General features: G+C 39.3%; 1 protein-coding gene across 5 annotated transcripts in view; it reads right to left on the bottom strand.

The window, feature by feature from the left end:
* arhgef9a (Cdc42 guanine nucleotide exchange factor (GEF) 9a) overlaps window positions 1-18,551 on the bottom strand; it is a 57,893-nt gene extending 39,342 nt beyond the window's left edge. For 3 of the 5 annotated variants that reach the window (XM_030145353.1, XM_030145356.1, XM_030145357.1), the window contains exons 1-5: window positions 18,263-18,551; window positions 15,383-17,042; window positions 13,985-14,317; window positions 12,999-13,125; window positions 12,793-12,899 (exon numbers count right to left, since the gene is read on the bottom strand). In XM_030145353.1, the coding sequence (XP_030001213.1) occupies window positions 12,793-12,899; window positions 12,999-13,125; window positions 13,985-14,317; window positions 15,383-16,972 (2,157 nt within the window). In that variant the 5' untranslated portion in view covers window positions 16,973-17,042; window positions 18,263-18,551. The remainder of the gene's footprint in view (window positions 1-12,792; window positions 12,900-12,998; window positions 13,126-13,984; window positions 14,318-15,382; window positions 17,043-18,262) is intronic. The other 2 variants (XM_030145354.1, XM_030145358.1) reach the window with 2 other exon arrangements.
* Window positions 18,552-21,656: the final 3,105 nt, after the last annotated feature.

Below are 21,656 nucleotides of genomic sequence, written 5' to 3'. Positions count from 1 at the left end.
TTCTCTGAATTTCTGCATATCCAATGAATTCTGCTGCACATCCACTCATTATAAAACCAAATTGTGTAGAAATACATTGAACTGGCTCAATTCTGCTCAGCATCTATTTTAAAAGAACACTGCCCACATTCCTCCGTGCTCACATCTCGGTGTCAGATCAGCTCTTCAGTTCTAATTGTGTATATTTTGAGGACAGCGCTAACCTTACCGGCCTTTATCCAATAATAAACTATGTCTTTATTTTAGTACTAGCAAATGATTCTGTTTGTGGTCAGTAAGTATTTGGCTAATGGGAGGCACCACACCCATTTCCCCTCCAGTCTGCTCCAGTTCTTCTACTCCCCTCCCATCCCCACGACAACCACACTGACTTCCTGCTTCCTCTCAGGCCTTTCAGCCACAAAGTGCCTAAAAATAAATTGCTGGACTTTTCCTGAGTACAGTTTATTTTTTTTTTTACCATTGTTCAGACATCAGCTGTTTATTCGTTCAGCTGAATTTAGTTGTTGGTGTAAAGGCAAGTCAGTGGGTCAGAGCTAAAGAAAAAATTGACAAATACGAGTATGATAGATGAGGTTGGGGTTGGTTCTGCCAGAAAGGGTGGAGAAATCAGGATTACAGACATCCAAGGTGATCTCACAAGATTCCAAATCATACTTCATAAAATGGCCACAGGCCACTAAAAATGAAATATTATTAAAGATGAAGCAGTGCAGAGTGTGTGTTTTGGAGACTGTAGAACAAGATGAATCTGCCCCGTCACTGTGTTCTTCACGAGAGGCCCTGGTGAGTCCGAATAACATTGTGCAGTTCCAGCAGAGAAACTAAACACACAGAGTCTGAGGGTAAACACCACCAGAGCTCAGGCTATATAAAATAAGAAGCTAATTTCATACATGGCTTGTCTCTCCTCCATATTTCCATGATACAGCAATTTAAATGACCCATTCTTTGCAAATGCACTGTACATTAACTATGACACTGATCTATTGCAATGCAGACAAAAGCAAATATTTACATACATCCACCTCGTTTCAACCCAGTCTATACCACTACGAAAATCTCAGTTTGGTGTCATCACACTCAGATTACCTACCCATACTACCTATCTGTACATTTCTAATTCGAAAATCTAACTTTGGCTCAATATGTAATATTTGCGCATGCTCATAATTAATGTTTGCACTGGAACATTCCTTGTGCTGGGAGTCAGACGCCTGTTGACATTAGCTGACTCCATTTCTAAGCTAACTGCTGCTAGTGTAGCGATTGTTTCTGCTATAGTTGAGCGATAGAAAGGAACTCAACAGAAGGCAGTGGGGTTTTCATAGAATATTTGACCAGAGACTGAACATAGAAATGAGTTGTGGCTGTTATCATAGATGTAGGCGAATTATATTGCTGTTAGCTAAGTGATGGGGTTAGCTAACAATACAACACATGAAAAAAACGTGTCGAATTTTCTTTTTTTTTTTGTCGAGTTTCTGTTTTTGCATTTGCATTCACGCTGTTTTCTGAAGTTATGAGCATTTCCTGAATCTGACATAACATACTTGTGTCAGCCCAACATACTTTGAAAACTAAGAGAACGTTTGGAAAATATTTGTGAGAGGCCCATTTTTGTCTTATTTTAATGACACCACTTTCAGTCTGAGGATGTTTAGTCCATCATAAATGTATAAATCGAAGAAGATATATCTATTGGTCCAAATCATGGTCAAAGTCGTTTTTCTCCATTTTAAATCAGATTGATGTGAAACTTGATAAGTAAGTAGTTTTGGTGTTAATGTATCTTAAAATGCTATATAAATATATATATATATACACACACACACACACACACACACACACACACACATATACATATATATATATATATATATATATATATATATATATATATATATATATACATATTTATGTGGGGAAAGAAACCCAATGTATATAGGCATTATAATATATGTAATGTAAAACTGAACATGGATGCATCATTGACCAACCATGTTTTTGTATAGTTCAGTACAATTTGGTTACATATCTGAATATTGGGCTCCTTTCTAGTTCAGCTGTTTCTGTGATGTACCAGTATTTGTTTGATCTTCGTATTTTCTTTCTATCTTGAGCCCCTTTTTTTGACTGGTGGGCTTCCTCATTTGTGTGCATGCTGACCTCCCTGCTCCTCTATTAACTCACATCTTTTATTCATGTGGTAAAAGGATAAAAATGTATTAAACAAATAAAAATTCTCAACCTATTTGATCTGAAATCCCTAAAGCTGTTCTTCACTCTTCAGTGAAGGTGTGGTAAATTTCTGATTTCAGTAGACTTTGTCATACGAGGGACACAGTGCTTCTGTTAAAAAAGTCTTTGTAACAAGCTCCCCAAAGACAACACTGAGTTCCACAAACTGCAACAAAACGGAGGCATTAAGAAACACAGTCTGCAAGTACAGTCTGTTATTTTATTTATGTTTTTGTCCGGCGCCGGTGCTAGTCTGTACTTAAATAAAACCAACAGACTGGTGTTTAAAGAACCCAGCTGTGGTCCAAGTTATGAAACCAAATGACCTATGTGATAATTTGGCCGTGTACCAAAGCCGGCGCTGTTTCACTGTGCTGGTTGTTAGTGTACCCAGCATGCTCTAGTGTCACAAATCATCAGACCTCTGTCAGCCACCCACAGAATGAGACAGTTGGAGGTAAGACCAGAAGGCTCAGTAATACCCCACTTGAGTTTTTAGCAATGACATCTGCATCAGTAGTGGCTTTTCCATTGGACATCTGTGCAAAACTTTACAAATATTTACTAAATGTCGAAAAAACAAGAGTATAATATCGTTTTTTTCCATTAAACTGCAAATGCGATAATTTGTTTATTCATTATCACGAGATGACACGAGAAGTCATTCCATAAACATGGCAACGAACATAAATGTCATGTTGATTTACAAATATATTCATTATTATTATATACCCTTATATACCTTATATGCCCTTCTATTCTGTAATAAATCAAAAAATGATTTGGTTTCCTGGTGTGTTAAAACTATTCTGAGTTTTTGTGACATACTACTTGCACTATGTCTGAAAAACCATCTCTTGCCAGCACAAAAACTTTTCATCAAAAAACCGGAGTTTGAGCGAAATTGTCCTTTTCCAAGTTATAGTTATGCAATTTGAGGGTCAATGGAAACGCATCTAGTTTGTGTAGAAAATTTAATACTGATTATTTTATATTTCAAACTTTAACTGACACCTTTCCACAGGTGGAACAAAATGTACAAATACTGAAGAACATATCTGTACCTTGCTTGACTGTTTATTTTTCTAAAAATGTTTTACTTTTGACTTTTTCTCCCTATATTTCAACAAACGTGTATTTTTTCACCTTTCGTTATCTTACCTTATTTTTAACGTATTTAAGGAGAAATATAGCTTATTTTTACTATACATTAATGCACACTTTTCCCAAGATCATGACTGATTTCAAGCTACATTAATAGAACATTGTGTATTTGTATTGTTGTGAATAACTAACAACAAATGTACCAAGAAAAAAAAACAGAAAATTTGAAAACTAAGCAAGTTCATACTTTTTCAGCTTTTTATTTCTTTTTTTCACTATTTCATTCCAGGTCAGTTCAGCCTAGGTTCAGTAAGCTTGGCCTAGAAAAATCCTTTACAAATGAGTACAGGGTAACCTTAGATCGTGATCAGTCTCAGTAAGTCATTCGATTTACTTTTGTCATATGATCTTTTGCTATATAATAATGTCATTGTGCTGTAAAAAAAAAAAAAAGAAACAATAAAAGTGCTACCAAAACTTTTCTTCTCTGCTACTGTTTATTTTAAATGGCCTGTTTATCTGCGTAATTATGGTATTTTACAGGAAAACCGAATTAATATCATTAGCACATTACTTGCTCAGCTACTGTGTTTGTTTCAGGCCCTTTGTAGCGATATTTTAGCATCTGTCCACACAATAATGTTTGGTTTAGTTTGCATTTACTTGCAGAGTTTGTGTACAGTGTTGTTTTGGTCCTGAAGAATTACCATTATGTCTGACAGATGCGGGCCAGGCTTCTGATCTCTAATAGGCAGTGACTCTGATTTACACAGATGCTCAAGAATTATGCTAGTGTGAAAATATTTTGGATTAATTATAAAACTCCAGTGGGACAAATTAGGCTGCAACACTCTAGCTAAGTACTGCAAACAGTGACTGTATGTAGAAGAAAATGTAACTGTTTACTTCATTTACATCTTGTCATCAGGTCAATATTTAGATTAGATTAGATTACATTACATTACATTACATTACATTAGATAGAACTTTACTGATCTTTTGGGCAAAACCATCAGGAAATGGAGGGTCCAATAGCAGCACAAACACTGAATATACACACAAGAAATACTGCAACAAAAATAGCGAAACAATAACTCTAGAAAACAGAAGTGGGAAAAAAAAACTGCCAATTGTACATTAGAAAGTACTCGTAGAAACAACAAGTAGCAAAGTAATAATAATAAAGTAGAAGTAATAATAATAATAATAAAACAATAATAAATAGCTAATTTATGCTATAATATTATAATATGCACAATATGTATAGATGTATAGTTTAGTAATCACAGCATAAAAGTTATAATAAAGTGATAACAGTAATAGTAGTCATAACAACTATATATAAGTAAGTAATATAAATAATATAAATTCTACTATATAATGCACATTCTGTGTCCGTCTGTCCGATCGATGTTACAGCACAGGAAGGTGTTTGTACGGATTTTCCTGAGCCTTCACAGGCCCGATCACCGCTAAACTCGCCAAATGAAAAGAAACATTACCTGACTATCTACTAGATGCAATTTTATGTCCGTATTCAAATGTTGTGAGGTATGCTAGGCGATTTTAACAGGGTCCCAGCTCACCACAGACCGGGTCCCAGCTAATCTCGGAACGGGTCCCAGCTCACCACAGACCGGGTCCCAGCTCACCTCGGACCGGGCCCCAGCTCATTACAGACAGGGTCCCAGCTCACTACAGACCGAGTCCCAGCTCACCTCGGACCAGGTCCCAGCTCACCTCGGACCAAGTCAGAGCTCACCACAGACCTTCACAGGCCCGATCGCCGCCAAACTCGCCAAATGAATAGAAACATTACCTGACTATCTACTAGGCACAATTTTCTGTCTGTATTCAAATGTTGTGAGGTATGCTGGGCGATTTTAGCCTCTCATGCTGTCGTACAATGGCACCACGGGTACAATGCCGCTAGTAATAATAATAATTTAGATGAAGGATCTTGATTTGTCAGTATATTCTACCTGGAAACATGCACCAAAATTCACCCCCTTCATTTAACCCATCACTGGCTGAACACACAGGAACACTAGGAACAGTGGGCTGCCATGTTAGGTGCTTGGGGTTCAAATGTCAGGTTAAGTGCCATGCTCAAGAGCACATTGGCCAACAGTTTCTTTACTGATCTGGGGAATTGAACTGATGACCCTTCTATCACAAGCTGGTTCTCTAACTTCTAGGCTGCCCCAATATTGCCATAAAGTCGGTCCAAAATGGTACAAATGCAGTTTCTAGTCAGATAACAACAAGAAAAGCCCGCACACACAACCTAAACCTTCAGAAAGCTGAGGAAACTAGAGGAAAACATGTCGTTTGGTTGTATCTCATCTACATTTCATAAGAAGCGAGAAAATTGTGAGTCAGACTCTGGATGGTGATTCTATCTCAACAGACTGTCATATGATCTTTTGACCAGATTTACCCATCCCTATGTATGCTTTTTACTTCTACACTTTAAGCAAACTTCAGAAACAGTACTTTTTCACTTTTACTTAAGTAGAGAAGACAGAAGAATCAGTGCCTACACTTGTATTTCTACTGTACTTGAATAAAGAACATCTATGCTTTTGCTACCTCTTCATATTTCTGGTCAAAGCTGTTTCAAAAAACATTTCATTCAACCATTTTTATCACCAAAATGCCCACCAGATGCCACAGATATGATAATCCCTATGGGGGGGGGGGCAAAATTTATTTATTTCAAGATTTTCACTGCTTCAACAGCACAAGATTTCAAAGGCAAAATGGGAGATTGAAATGCAAAACTCTGCAGTGAAACAATGTTTGGGTGCAGGAATGTTTTGGCATTCTGCGTTTTTCAGCTTCTTGTTGATAGGTCAGTTCCTCCCATCAAAGACTTCATGCACTCCACCTGATATATCGTGCTTTCCTGTAAAACATTGGCTTACAAGCTTATCATTTACAGGGTTCCTACAGGTTTCTACAAGTTAAATTTAGGACTTTTTAAGACTACATAGAAAAGAATTTAATGCCCATTCCACAGCCATACCAGCAAAATTTTGTGACCCCTAGAATTCAGGAAAATTTATTTATTTACTCCAACTACCAGACTCCCATCATTCTGAGCCATTTCTCACCGGAGGCTGCAAAGTTAGTGATAATTGGTTCCCAATTTCAATATAAATTTTCGGGTTTGAATGGGTGAAACTGAACAGACTAATGTTACTTTCTTTGCAGCTTGGACATTTCCCACATTTAAACACAGTAGAGCCAACAAGTTTATGGCAACATAACTTAACACCTACCACATCAAATTTAATACTTTTTACAGACTTTTTTAAGCTATTATATGCAGATTTGTATATTCAAAGCTTTTAAGACTTTTTAAGATCCCGTGGGAATCCTGATCTAAAACACAGGTCTCAAACATATGGCCTGCAGACCAAAACTAGCCCACTAAAGGATCCAATCTGTCCTGTGGGATGAATTTGTGAAATGCAAAAATTGCCACTGCAGGCGGCTGCGTGAACCTCCCCGCAGCAGCAGCGTGAGCCTCCGTTTCCCACAATGCACGTCGTGACAAAAAATTCCGAAGATGCCCGAGTTACCTCCAGGTTCTAGATGTAAACACACGGTGTTTGTTTATGGTGGATGGCACTTCGAAATTGTTCAACGTAATGCAAGAGATTCAGGTGAGTAATCACAGAAAGACTTACAGATTTGTGATACTTAGGCTATGACTGAGGTTTTACAGATTTGATGAAAAATTGCTCACGAAAGTCTCCAGCACCTTTAACAATCAAAGGGGTGAAATGATTTTAGTTCAGGTTCCACATACAGACCAATTTGATCTCAAGTGGATCAGACCAGTAAAATACTATCATCATAACCTATAAATAATGAAAATCCCACATTTTTGTCTTTGCTTTAGTGTAAAAAAAAAAAAAAAGTAAAATTACATGAAAATGTTGACATTTACAAACTCTCCATTCACAAAAATGTGAATAATCTGAACAAATATGAACAATCTGAAATGTCTTAGGAGAAGCAATTGCAATTTTAACAATATTCTGCCTGTTACTAAATGTTTTATGTATTTTTAGATCCACTGTGATCTGTAAGTTGTAATTTAAATGTGTAAATGATAAACTGAGGAATAATATTGTTAAAAATGCACTTATTTTTCCTACGACATTTTAGGTTGTTAATGTTATTCAGATTTTTAAGGAAACTTTGTAGATGTAAACACTTTCCTAATGTAATTTAACTTTATTCACTGTTATTATTTTACCCATTTGACATCATACATAGCCCCTGAACTAAAATGAGTTTGACTCCTCTGATCTAAAATATACGACTCTTCACAGAAAACAGCCTCATGTTCAACACACAAACCGTTTGTGCACACAGCAGACCCCAGGAAGCAGGTGTTTTCACATGCCTGGAAGGAGGAACAGCGGTAGGTGGGGTTGGGGGGGTGAGGGGGAGAAAGAAACCCTGATGTAAGAAGAGGATAAAATAAAGATAGAAGTGATGGAAGGAGGGATGACGAGCTCTGAGGTCGGGGGGGGGCAATGAGGAGGAAATGCAAGGAGCGAGGGGTTGCGTAATATTTGTATGTGATGGAAGGTTTTCTCTGACGCCGCATGTGGAGCCGGAGAGGTCAGGGGGAGAAAGTTAAGCTAAATAATGTACATAAGAAGTGGCAGCTGCCAGAAAAATCCAGCCCATCCTTCACAGAGGCCTGCAGGATACATTCTAACTAGCAGACCACTGTACAGGCAGTTAGTTTCTGTCTCATTATTTTAGAGCAGAGACAAAGTGACCACGACTGGAGCTATGTGTTTTATTCAGACTACAAAGCTTAATTAACTTATATTCAGATCGCAGCTGTTATCTAGCCTAAAAAAGCTCAGTAAAAACAGATTACTCATTTGTCAGTTTTATCACTGCCAGAAAAAGATATTATGTGAGCTCCTAAAAAAGTTCATAATGACTACTATTTTAGTCTATGTTACAAATAAGGACACTCTTGCTATCTCCATATATAAAAGCTAAATCTAAAGTGAAACTGTTTAAGGGGATATTAAAAACAAAAAGACAAAAGTGTATGTATTTATATGGAGGCTCTTCTGCTTGTATTTGTTTGGATACTCTGCTGATTCAGATGGGATCTCAGGGAATGTTGCAGGATATTGCAAAGTTCCTCCTGCTGGACAGATCATAGCTCATTAGTTGACAGTCAATATTACGAACAAATGCATTGTATGATCATTTAGGTGTAGCTTTTTATAGGGAAAGTAAATGGGGTTAGTTCACTGTACTCTAATAAAAAAAACATAATACCCACAGCAGCAGTTAACAGAAATTAGCCTCTACGTAACCAAAACAGCCAATTGACCTCTAATCAGGTCACTGGGGATGAATGTGAATACCTAGCAGTACCAGCATAATTCTGTTTTGTTTATCAACATAATCAGCACAGCAACAGCCAATTACTATTACAACAGCCAATAACAATTACACTATAACACTCACTATGATTCTGTTTAGGCCATTAAATAAACCAAGTAAAAAGTAATAATGATCTATTTCATTAAGAGGCATTTGCATGCAAGGTCTTTGCCTGAGGTTAGTGCAAGAAAAAACAGTATCTCTGAAGCAAGTTTTGAGTACAACCCCACAAAAAGTTAAAACTGCGGAAAGAAACTAACATAGTAAAGGTGAAGGTTACCAGTGGAGCTCTCACATTAGCAAACACTGTACATTCATTTGTGAAAAACAAGTATAACACAATTTAGCCAGTGGCTTTTTTGCTTTATAGTGGTGCTGTCAAATAACACCAAATCATTATATTTTGATACTGGATAACAAGCACTAGGGTGCCTTGGGCCTGAAACTGGCTAAAAAACCTGTGCATGTTGTGACATTAATAAACTATATCAGCAAAGTTAAACTGTGACACCAATATTCCACAGTTTTAGTGGCAATCACAGGGCAGGAATACCGGCCCTTATAAGGCGTAAAACAAAATGTATTATAGCCATCTTCACATGCACTGACATGCATGTTTATGCAGAATAGAGACTATAATGAGGAGATACTGTAAAACAGGATATACCAGTGAGTCAGAGAATTAACAAACTGCACAGCTCCTCCAGCACTAGGAACATGCAGCCATCTGAAATATAGTGCAGAATGGCTTTCATGTGGAGAAGAGGAAACCCTCTTAAGAGTTACATAAGAGAAAAAGCCAGGAGCCTCTCTGTCTCTCTTCCTAACACAAACAAAAATATGCACCGCGCAAGCATGTAGCCACGCATATGCAGCACACATATGCACACACCTGGCAGGCAGAAACCCATTCTTTGGAAGAAACAGCCTGGAGAGGCTCTGACACAACCACCTGCTCAGATTCAGTCAGCAGCACTACTGTTTATCAAAGCCCACAGCCTCCTACAAAACAGTATTAGCTGGTGGCTGCAGTAAGTCACAGCGGATATTCGCCTGTACCTTGGCAGGGAAATAATGTTGAACGATCCTAGATTCTAGGTCGCCTGTTGATCAGAACGTGGACTACACGTACTTACGTTTCAAGGAACACCTTTCCCCATGGTTCCTCTCACAAACAAAAACAAACACAAACAAATGCTACACATTCACAGAGTGTTTGACAGAAATATCACTAGACGGGGCTGTTCATTCCTCACCAAATAATCAAGTCGTCAATGCGGTGACTCATAACACCCTGACACATGGATTCTGAATACATCAGAAGACCATGTGAAATGTGTGTGTGTGTACATGACAAGAGTGTGTTGTCAAAGGTTGCACTGTTGAGGCTTAGGCCTTGGAGGCACATCCAAATAGAAACTATGAGGCTAAATTAACATATGAGCAGTGCTGCGCTCACCACATGTGGATAAAAGCATGTGCAAAAGTAGTCCTACAGCTCATTGTCCTCTTTCATCAGCACCCTACTATTTACCCAACTAGCCACTGCCTGCTGACTCATGCGTTCATAATAAATAGATAGCATTGCATAATATGATTATGACAAGTTAGACCAAGGTTGGCCCAAACTGAATCATATAAGATTTCTGTTGAGAACTCTTAATCTGCATAAGGCCTTTAATAAGACAGCCCCCTTTTCTGACAAGTTGATAGGAGAGCTTGAGGCACAGCATTAGTAACACACAGGAAACTGTCCTCTCATCTGCATAGGGATGAAAAAAGGGGAGAGGAGAGGAGAGGAGAGGAGAGGAGAGGAGAGGAGAGGAGAGGAGAGGAGAGGAGAGGAGAGGAGAGGAGAGGAGAGGAGAGGAGAGGAGAGGAGAGGAGAGGAGAGGAGAGGAGAGGAGAGGAGAGGAGAGGAGAGGAGAGGGACTATGGGAGAAATCCATTTAAATGAAAGCGAGAAGAGAGGCGTCAGCATTAGCAGTTAATCCACTGCAGTGAGGATGCTTTCTCTCTGCCTGCGGCCTCTCGGCTCCACTAGTCGTCCTAACAGGAAGACTGTAACATACACTGCATTTCATTGCAAACAACAGATCCGGCCCTGACATGATGAGATCCATACTAAATAAACAATGCATGAATTACATGACTCATCTGTGCCATATTGCGTGTACAATATATATGTGTGTGTGTGTGTGTGTGTGTATATACATATATATATATATATATATATATATATATATATATATATATATATATATATTTTTTTTTTTTTTTTTTTTTTTTTTTTTTTTTTTTTTTTTTTTTTTACTTTGCATCACAGCAAGCTACAAATGCACTTCCCTCGTCAGTCAGACCCACACAAGACATTTCCACAGTGATGTGTCCATGTTCCCTACCCCAGGGGAGGGCCGTGACACAAAAGTGCACATACAAAAGGGAGCATCTCTCTTCCTCTCTCTCTGTTTCTCTCCCACCCCTTTTTCTCTCTCTCACCCACACGCTTTCTCTATTTAGCTCACACTTAAAAAGGCTGCCTAAAGATAGAAGCAAGAAGATGAACAGGAGCCAGCGAGTGTCATGGCAACAACGTGTGCCATGGCTCACAAACACTATATAGATCAGTGTGAAAAAGTTATAATCAAACTATCACCTCTTTGAAATTCACACAAATGTGTATTTTGGTCAGGGTTTTTTTGTGATTTCAGTGTAAAGACATGCCATCTTACAATTCAACAGCTGAGATGGCAGAATGTTGATGACAAATGTAGCATTTAATGTACTTCAGATGTTGTGGTAAATCCCTGCTAACACCATGTGAGTAATTTTAATTTGAGCCTACTACAGAAAATGTGAGATCTACCCACATGTCCTTAACGCAGTGTGAATGTTCATTCTCAACTCGTACTGAATCCACAGCATAATTGTCACATAATCTAGAAAACAGTCCTTATGTAATAGTAAATGCTGATGAATATGTATTGATTCCTATTTGTATAATTATACAACATTTTTTGGACACGGAGGATCAAACTCAGCACTCACGTCATCATGATCAAATAATAATGTAAATAGCGGCTGGCTGTGTGTATTGCAGTTCTTTCTAAATGCATAGATGTTGGACACAACCCCAGAAACTGTTCACTCAGGATGTTTCAGAGAACTCTGCGTTTCCTTCCACTAGAAATCCCCTGAGGCCACGTGCACATCAAAGCCACAATTCTATAATACCTGGTTTCACTTCCTGAGAAGTACTACTCCAATGTACATGAAGTTAATTTTACCAAATTGACAAAGACATTTTATACTTTCATAGATTTTAGCACGCTACCACATATATAGAAGCAGTTTGATAACATTTCTTTTTTTAGGAGGTGAATGTCAGTCCATTTATCTGAGAAAAAAACATCTTAAATGTTTGGTGCCCAATTCCGAATGAGTAATGGCCTAAGAGTACTGGATGACATTAATCCACAAGGCCATCATGCTCACGGATCAGCTACTTCATTATCTGATGAAACACTGACCGATGCCTTGTCATATCCGTATTACCAGTGTCAGAGTATATTTATCGGTTTAACTCCAACTGAATTATACACTCTATTATCTCACATTTACACTATCTGTCACATACGCAAACCGTGTGACAAGGGTGAGTGTTTGTGTGTGGGCAACACTACAGATACTTTACATTGGAAATACAATGGTCAGGGCATTTTCTTTTTCACTATCAATAGTAATTCACAAATCACTCTAAAGGCCTTGAAAACCAGACAGAGAGGAGAGATAACAGCATCCATACTAGTTTGTATTTGCACAGTTTTAGAGAGAGAGAGAGTGGGAGAGAGAGAGAGAGAGAGAGAGAGAGAGAGAGTGTGCGTGTGTGTGTGTGTGTGTGTGTGTGTGTGTGTGTGTGTGTGTGTGTGTGTGTGTGTGTGTGTGTGTGCGTGGGTGTGCACGTGTGAGTGTGCATGGGTGGGTGGGTGCTTATGCAGGATGCATTCAACTCACTATGTTCACCTGCAGTGGTTCTGAACCAGGTCTTAAAAGTCTCCTTCTCCTGCAGCTACCAGAGTCTCCAGACCGTAGACGCACCGACGATGATGACTGCCCCATGTCTAAGGAACAGACAGCAGAGCAAAGACACAGTCAGTTTAGCAAAGGAAAATCAACTGATAATCTAAATATTAAAAGATAATAAATATATGCAATGATACCTGACTGAGGCAGGAGCAGCGCCAAGGCAGTGAGAGTGCTCGGGGGCAGAGGCAGGGACCGGCAGCGCTGGAGAGACGCCTTGAGGGGGGGCTCTAGCGGTGACACACCCGGAGGGCGAGACAAGGCCTAGAGGGTACTGAGTAGTTAGGGCATCTCCTATATTCCACACAGAGCTACTTCAACGTACACACTCACACACACAAGGTTGAATGCGCACACATTCCTGCCCTTCACGTAAAAAAAAAAAAAATTCTAAAAAATGAAAAAAAAAATCTTCCTTACTGCCTTGTCCCCTTTTTTGCTGTGAATTAAAGTATTTCACATCCAGCAAGTCTATTCTGGTGCATTGGTCGATGTGCATGCCCTAAAGCAAACCATGAGAGACCATACATCATGCCAACCAGGCGGTCTCTCAGGTTAAAATGAACTGACTCTGAGTTAGGGCAATGAGAGGTAGAGCTTATGGGAGCGATGAGGCAGAAAATTGGCCACAGAGAAAGACAGAGAGTGAGAGAGAGGGGAAAAAACCCACGAAGAAAGAAAGAAAGAAAGAAAGAAAGAAAGAAAGAAAGAAAGAAAGAAGGAGGGGGGTGAGCTGAAGGAAAGGCTGCACCCAGATATACAGGCCTCTATAAATGGGGCAGAGCATGCACGCATTGTTGCAGCTAACAGTGAGTGTATAAATACTGGGTTAGTACTGGGCTGCCCTTCAAAGCCTGAAGTGTGTGTTTGATTCATCATGGGATTGAGCTATTTTTATCACTGAGGTGGTTGAGACTGCTAGTAACACTCTGCCCTCCCACCTTCAGTTGTGAAAAATCTGTATAAGAGCTATTTATTTATGTGTGCCACGTACTTTATATGACTGCATTGATGTGTATTTTTAAAACTGCTTATTTGTCATTTTGCAGTGTCAGTGTTTGCAGTTTGACTTTCATTGAACTGAATACATACAAATGCCTGTGTTTGCTTTTTGACATCTTACTCTGTGGTGCAGCTCCGTGGACTGTGTCTCCCTAGTAACACTGGTCTCTATGACAGAACAAGGCCTGGAGCGTGCAGCCATCCGTCTCTGCCCTGGAGAGTGGAGCATGGTGGGAGCAGGCCTGCGTCTCCGCCGGCATAGTGAGCCAACCTCACTATAGTGGTTGTAGAGATCTCGGTCAGGGCCCGGCTTCCGCAGGTCCAGTATAGCTGAGGCCGGACGAGGACGCAGAGGCTTGTGAGGTACAGAGGTCCTCTCTGTGCTAGAGTGGAGCATGGTTGGGCACGGGTGTCTTACACTGCTGCCTGTCTGGCTGGCAATCTGCTCACACAGCTGTGATTGGCACAGATACTCAGCAGTTTGGCCCAGATATTCGTACAACAATACATTTTTTATGTTGTGAGGTCTGAAGAAAATCTTCTCCATTGATTCTCCAAAATATGCCTTATGTCTCAACACAAAAGGCTCTAATAGACAAGAGCTCTTGTTATGATGCATCAATGACAAGCCAAAAATTATCAAGCAGTTATTTTCAGGCAAATTTAGACTGTAAATAATTGGTAATTAGAGAGAATAATTTTCTACTTTGCTCTAAATTATAGTACAACCGCATATTAACACCCTTCCCAAAACCGTTTCCCAGAGCTCTTGCCCTTGCAAAATAAAGCCCTGTGAAAGTGCGCTGAGTATTGAGATGTCATATTGCATTTTGTCATTAGGAGTTTGCACTAATGTGTCCTGACTTGTTGGTGTGACTAGAAGGGAGATGACTAATGTCTCCACTGGAGTGAGAAGGGAAGGGTGCTGTCATGGAGCACGACGTCACACAGCTCCAGGGGCGACCACAGTCACACATCTCCTTTAGAACCTGGGTTTCCTTGCATGGTACATCATACAAGAACAGGAAACAACAAACTGCTACGTTATTGTGTTGTCTACAGACTATTCCTATTCTCTCCAACAGATGGAGCAAAAGGACAACTGAACAGTGGATGCACAATTCATGTCCTTACAGGCTGGTGTCTTGAATGTTTTTGTTTCTCCCTGGCAGTTAATCAACCACACCTATATCATAAGGAAATGAGTAATGTCTCTGGAAACATTACATATTGGTTTGTCTGACGATGCTTTCAAGGAGAAAAACAATGATTGTGATTAAAATAGTTATGGAAATGGTATTTTGAAGCATACACGTATTAATAACATGATGCATGCCTGTAGCAATGTTAATGATGAGGAAAAAGCCTGCAATGGAATGGGGTTATAGCATAAATGAATGACAAATTGCACATGAAAATGTATCCTACACATACTTTAAACACACATGGCCTTTTTAACAGGTGGATTTAAGAAAATTAATTAATTAGCCCTGCTCAATTTGCATTTAAAGTGACATACCTTGAATATTTCCTCAGTGGAATCTGATGCAGGTACGCTATTGGTTGTACTCTCTTTATCACCATGTTGTGATTGGGTATTCACTTCCTGCATCTTTGTGGTGTCAGGTGGAGCATCCCTGGAATCCTGCTCATTTCCTGTCAGACCCTCAACCTTTTCCTCCTGACAGAGACCATTTAACAGATGTATTTCAATCTCTGCTTCTCCATTAGTCTCTGTGATAGCACCTGGCTTTTGATGATCATCTGCTAAGGCAGTGGACCTGTGATTTGTCTCCTTGTCTATATGTTGATTCTGAAGGCCATTTGAAGGCTGAGATCCAGGATTTGCCTTAAACGCCTTAAGGACCACCTTTGTTGATCGTCCACCTGTCGAATGTCCTGGAGGCTCACTGTTAAAGCTACTTGAGTGTGATGATTTAGCAGTCACTGGTGATTTATGGATAGTGTGGGGTTGTGGAAGTTCTTCGGTGTGGAAAGTCAGGGACACACTATGAATGTTATCCACTGGACGCTGTGGGGATCTTGGGGAGCTTACTGGACTCCTTTCTCCCTCCGGAGGGGAGAAGGAGCGTGATGTTGTCCGCCATTTTCTGGCTGTCTCTGCTACACTATTGAAAAATTTAAACAGGCCGCCAAAGTGCCCCTTGGTGTCCGAGTGCTTCGGGAGAGGAGGCTGAAAGTCTCTAACGCTCTCAAAGTCTACAGAGCCAAAGTCTGAGTCCATGGTCTTGTCTAGAGAGTGGAGCTCAGAATCAAAGCTCCTCTCTGAGTAGACAGGATTGGCCTTCCCCAAAAGAGAAATCCTCCTCAGGTAACTCCACACATCTTTGTGTCTCCTTCCTCCTGCCTGATGGCTCCTTGGGCTCCCCTTACTGCTAGGTTCTTCACAAGCAGCTGCTGTTTTGTTACAATTAGATGAATTGTTGTAGCTTCTTTTAGTGTAGCAAATTTTCTCTGATGGTTTACAACCATTCTGAGTGACATTCTCACCCTGTACAGCAGGGTGACTGCTTTCCGTAGGAGCTGTGAGGTCGATGTCTTCAAACGAGCAGTCAAACTCTGCAGTGTAGCCTGCATATGAGTGCCTTTTGCCACGGTGTCTAAGTGTGCCCCTGCTGGACTGTTGAGGAGTGCCGACGTCATGGCAGAAAGACTCCTCATCCACCAAGGAGTTACTGAACTTGGCAGTGGACAATTTCCCTGTCTTCCCTCGAAACACAGAAGGTGATTTAAGCTTCTTGAAGGAGCGAACTTTGTCGGCAAATGAAAGTTTAGGGATGGAAGCCTCGCCAGGCAGGATCATAGAGTGAGGTCTTCTGTCCAGCTCTGAGACAGCTCGCTTTCGGTTCAAGATCTTCCAGATCCCCCCTGCGGCACGGGGCCTCCGGGTGACCTCCTGTCTGTCCTTGACAGGAGTCTGAGAAGAGACAGCCTGGGTGTCTCCTTGCCCCTCCACAGGCCCTGGCCCAGTCTCCTGAATATAAACACTGCTGGTCTCATTGGCTACATCCAGAGAAACATTAAACACTCTGTTGACAAACCCATTAGGGTTGTTGCACTCTGGGGCAGGGTTGTCTGTCTGTTCCATCCTCTCATTCCACAGTGTCAGCTATCAGCTCCAATGGCCATCATGTGTTGGGTCCCTCTCACACAAGCACCTGAAGGAACACAAACACAGTTTTTGAGAAGTTTGAGATCTGACAGACCGCCTTGTCATCTTACATCAGTTTTATTCTCTCTGTTCAGAAATCCTGTAGATGTAAGACACATTTGTAAAATGTGTTATGTTATTATGGTATTCACAACATCTGGTGCGCATTTATCTCCACAAGAGGTCAAATGGCCAAGAATTACAGACATGTAGTGGTACTTAAGCACCACAACACAGTGAGAGTCTTTGTGGTCTTCTACTTAAAGGCTTTTTTCAGTGCCTCAAGTCAACAGTCATAAACACCCACTGCCCCCCCATATTTGGCCCACATTATCCAAAGTAATTATCTGAGACAGTCTCTGTCCACCATTAGAACCAGGAGGCTGTGTTGCCGTGGAAACACTCACTACATAGATGTCTGGATATTTCAGGCCTGCTCTGGCTGTGACATCATCATAGATAGGATCAGCTGCTTCTAAAGGAAGATGCTCAACATGCACTACTTGAATACATTTTATTTATCCTAAACTAAACTCATATGCAATGTAATATATGGAATAATCTGGTGTCTTTAAGTCTCAGACTTACATTTTTGTTAATATTGGGATGCCATAATAAAGTATTTCAATCTTGCTGTTGCTTTTTAAGTTATGGTACAACTTAATTTATAGCAGTATTTTAATAACATTGTGTATCATTATTTAATAGATAATAGTGTGCCAGTTCAGGACAAAATTGTAGTAATATTTATCTTAACTTTAAATTCTAAAATTAGCTCTTTACCAGGATTGTGAATGAGTTGTCTATACAGAGGGGGTTAGTTCACCTGTCATAAAGCCGGTGTAATAACTAAAAAAGTACAACTGTGGCAAAAAACAACACTCGTTTATATGTATTTTACAGGTTGAAGTCTCCTTAAGTGCTTAGTTTCTACTGACAGTTCAGACTACGTTAGGTTAGCTAACTTTAACAGCTTTAAGTGACATAAAGTTAACGTTAGCTTCTTAACTTACGTCTGCCTTAGTTTGTGAATAAACATTTCGCGAATACGCATGTTAACTTTACAAAATAATTCAGATTTATAACATTCAGTTGTGTTTTGTATGCTATGAATTAACCGACAAAACCCGTCAACTTTATAACTAGCTTATGACGTCGAAAAATGAACCGTGTTTGTTTTTAGCTGCTCCTTTTCGTGCAGTGGAAAAGCAGTTCAAAGTGACTTACCTCAGAAACTAGCCTCTTTTAAAAGGACATCGCGGCTGCTGTTGGTAAAGTCAATAAGACCAAAAAAAAAAAAAAAAAAAAAAAAAAAAAACACCGCCTTCAACACCGGCCAGAACTTATCCGGTGGCTGAGTAAGTTCTATCCATGAGTAAGGTTGAAGTTATGCTGCGGACAGAGGCTCCTCTGCGGATCACTGGGCTGTTTGGTCCTTCGCATGTAAAACTAAGTCAGATCTCATGAAACTCAGAGAAACTCCCCGAGTTAAAGACAGACCAGTGAACTCTTGCCCTGTTAGCTTCTGCAGACGCCGACACTCTGATTTGTGATAAAGCTCTCACGCAGACAGAGCAGCACAGACATGCATACACACACCTACACACACTGTAACACACACACACAAACACACACAGAGACATACACACATAGACACACAGCCTGTACATACACTACGAACTAAAAGTTAAGGATATTTAATTTCTTTGCAGTCTTTTTTTTTTTTTTTTTTTGTCATTTTGCCATTTGCAAATAAAACTGTGTGGTCATTAACCCTTTCATGCACAAATTATAAGAACCTTAATCAAATTTTTTTTCCTGAGTGTTTTTATTCCTCTTTAGGCATGAAAAAAACAATGCGAGTAAAAATTTTCTTCTGAAAAATAAAAAAAAATAAAATAAAATAAAAATAATTTAAAAATGTAAAAAATGTAAAAAAAAAAAAAAAAAAAAAAAAAAAAAAAAAAAATAATAATAATAATAATAATAATAATAATAATGGAAAAAAAAATTCTTATGAACCTATTTTTCATGAAGTTGCAAACATGTCCACTCAGCTGGACACCACACGTTTAATTTTTGACACACAGAAACATGTATTTACTGATAAACTGTGTGAAAACTATGGGGAGGGCTTGTGATTCTGGGGGTTTATGCACAGGAGAGATCTACATAATGTTACCAATTCATGTCAGAAAAGATATGTAGTGTCTTAAAACTTTAATAAAGATATGTGTAAAAAAAAAAAAAAAAAAAAAGAACAAAACCCATGAATATACAAGAGAACAGCTCTAGAATAGCTGACCACTGTAGTGACCAGTATGTATGAAAGGGTTAAAAAATGTGTTTCAATTCAATTCACACAAAAAAAAACTTAAAAAGCAGTGTGTAAGAATCCCAACTGAAAAATTAAAAATACCTTTAACTTTTTGTTTGTAGCGCATATGTATTAAAAATACTACTACTTTAATAGGATTTAAAATGTGCTTGTTACTGAAGAGCAAGTTTATAATATTATAATCATTCTTTTTTTTTTTTTTTTTTTTATCTTATAGGGATTAGGCTACTGTTTGGCTGCTGTTTCCTGTTTCTTCATCCTGGATTGTATTAAAATAAAGTGTTAGGCTATGGTTTACACTGGCAATCGCTATCTTTTTTTTTTTTTTTCTATTTATTGGATGGATTTAATAGAAAGAAGTTGGCCCATCAGTGAAACAAGTGATTGACTGAACTCTGGTCTCACTAGCTGATCTTCCTTTGGGATTTGCGTTGAATGTGAAAATCCTTCCATTGAAATGACACAATGGGGAGAGGGAGCTCAAGGAGAAAGAGGAGGGGGGTGTTTGGAGGAATTTACAAAAAACTAAACAGCTCCACTGCTCCATACGCCATACGAGAAAGAGGAGATGGTGGTGGAAGAAGGGGGCCTAAATTTAAACATTTCCTCTTTGTCCTGTTTTGAGCCCATTGTCATCGCATGGCGTTCTCCCCTTCTGCACAGGAAGGAGTGGATCTGACATCAACGCTCTCAGGCTGACAATGCCAGGAAGTCTGTCTGACTGTATGTAAATATCTCTATGTGTCCATGCTTCCCTTGCTGCCCGTGGGGCCGCTCAACGCTCCCTGGCCCCTCTCCCTAGAGCAGCCCGAAACACTTGAGTGCATGGTAGTCGCAGTAGCAACATGGTGATTTACATGCTACACTTCCCTCATAACTCATCCACAACTGTCACTGCGAATTACGACAACCTCATCTTCATTTGACCTTTATGGAGCATCTTTAGTGTGTGACCTTGTAGGAACATCAACACTCTTTACACTCTATACCAGGCATGGTAAACAGGGGCCACATACACCCAATCTGACCCCTAGTAAAATTATACTATAATAACTTAGAAATATTGACAACTCTAAATGTTTCTTTTTGTTTTAGTACAAACAAGTATTACATTTCGTTAGCCTCAAAGCATAATTGTATAAGTCATAAGTTATATTTCTAGCCGAATTGTGATATCTGTAAAACTTTACTCCCCTAACACTGCTGATTAATTTTACACAGATATCACAATTTGCCCAAAAATATGACTTTTGACCAAAATCATCGACTGATATAAATGTTTAATACCTGTTGATCCACTAATCCTGTCAATACAGTTAAATAATTGGTGTAAAATGCAGTTTGTCATCTTTTCATTGTAATCAGATATGACCCATTTGGACATTCAGAGGCTCCTCAGTTACCGTGGAAACACTGTCATCTTCTACATCCTCTAGTCTTTCACCCCTATACCCAGGTCAGATGACCGATTTGCACGTTAGGACCACTACAGATATCACAATTTGACCAAAAATATGACTATCTACAAGGCTAACAATTTACAAACTATCCTTAAACATAAAATGGGAATAACCTGAACTTCCATGAACAACCTGAAATTTCTTAAGAAAAATAATTGCTATTTTAACCCATAAAGACCCAAACAGCCACCCTGACCATAACCATCAACTGATCTAAACTGTTTAATACCTGTTGATCTACAAATCCTGTCAATACAGTTAAATAACTGGTGTAAAATGCAGTTTGTCATCTTTTCATGGTCATCAGATATGACCCATTTGGACATTCAGAGGCTCTGCAGTTACCATGGAAACACTGTCATCTTCTAGTCTTTCACCCCTATACCCAGGTCAGATGACCGATTTGCACGTTAGGACCACTACAGATACCACAATTTGACCAAAAATACGACTGTCTATGAGGCTAACAATTTACAAACTGTCCTTAAACAAAAAAATGTGAATAACCTGAACTTCCGTGAACAACCTGAAATTTCTTAAGAAAAATAATTGCTATTTTAACCCATAAAGATCCAAACAGCCATGGTTGACCAAAACCATCAGCTGATGTAAATGTTTAATACCAGTTGATCCACTAATCCTATCAATATGGTTAAATAATTGGTGTAAAATACAGTTATTCATCTTTTCATGGTCATCAGATATGACCCATCTGGACCCTCAGAGGCTCCGTAGTGAACATGGAAACACCGTCATCTTCTCCAACATTGGTTCACCAATAAAACCCATGGAGTTGGATCAATGACAGTGGATGGAGACACTT

Source organism: Sphaeramia orbicularis, chromosome 10 (genome assembly GCF_902148855.1).
Source record: "Sphaeramia orbicularis chromosome 10, fSphaOr1.1, whole genome shotgun sequence".
NCBI lineage: Eukaryota > Metazoa > Chordata > Actinopteri > Kurtiformes > Apogonidae > Sphaeramia > Sphaeramia orbicularis.
Note: the sequence above shows the minus strand (reverse complement) of the source record. Positions and strands in the feature narration are given on the sequence as shown.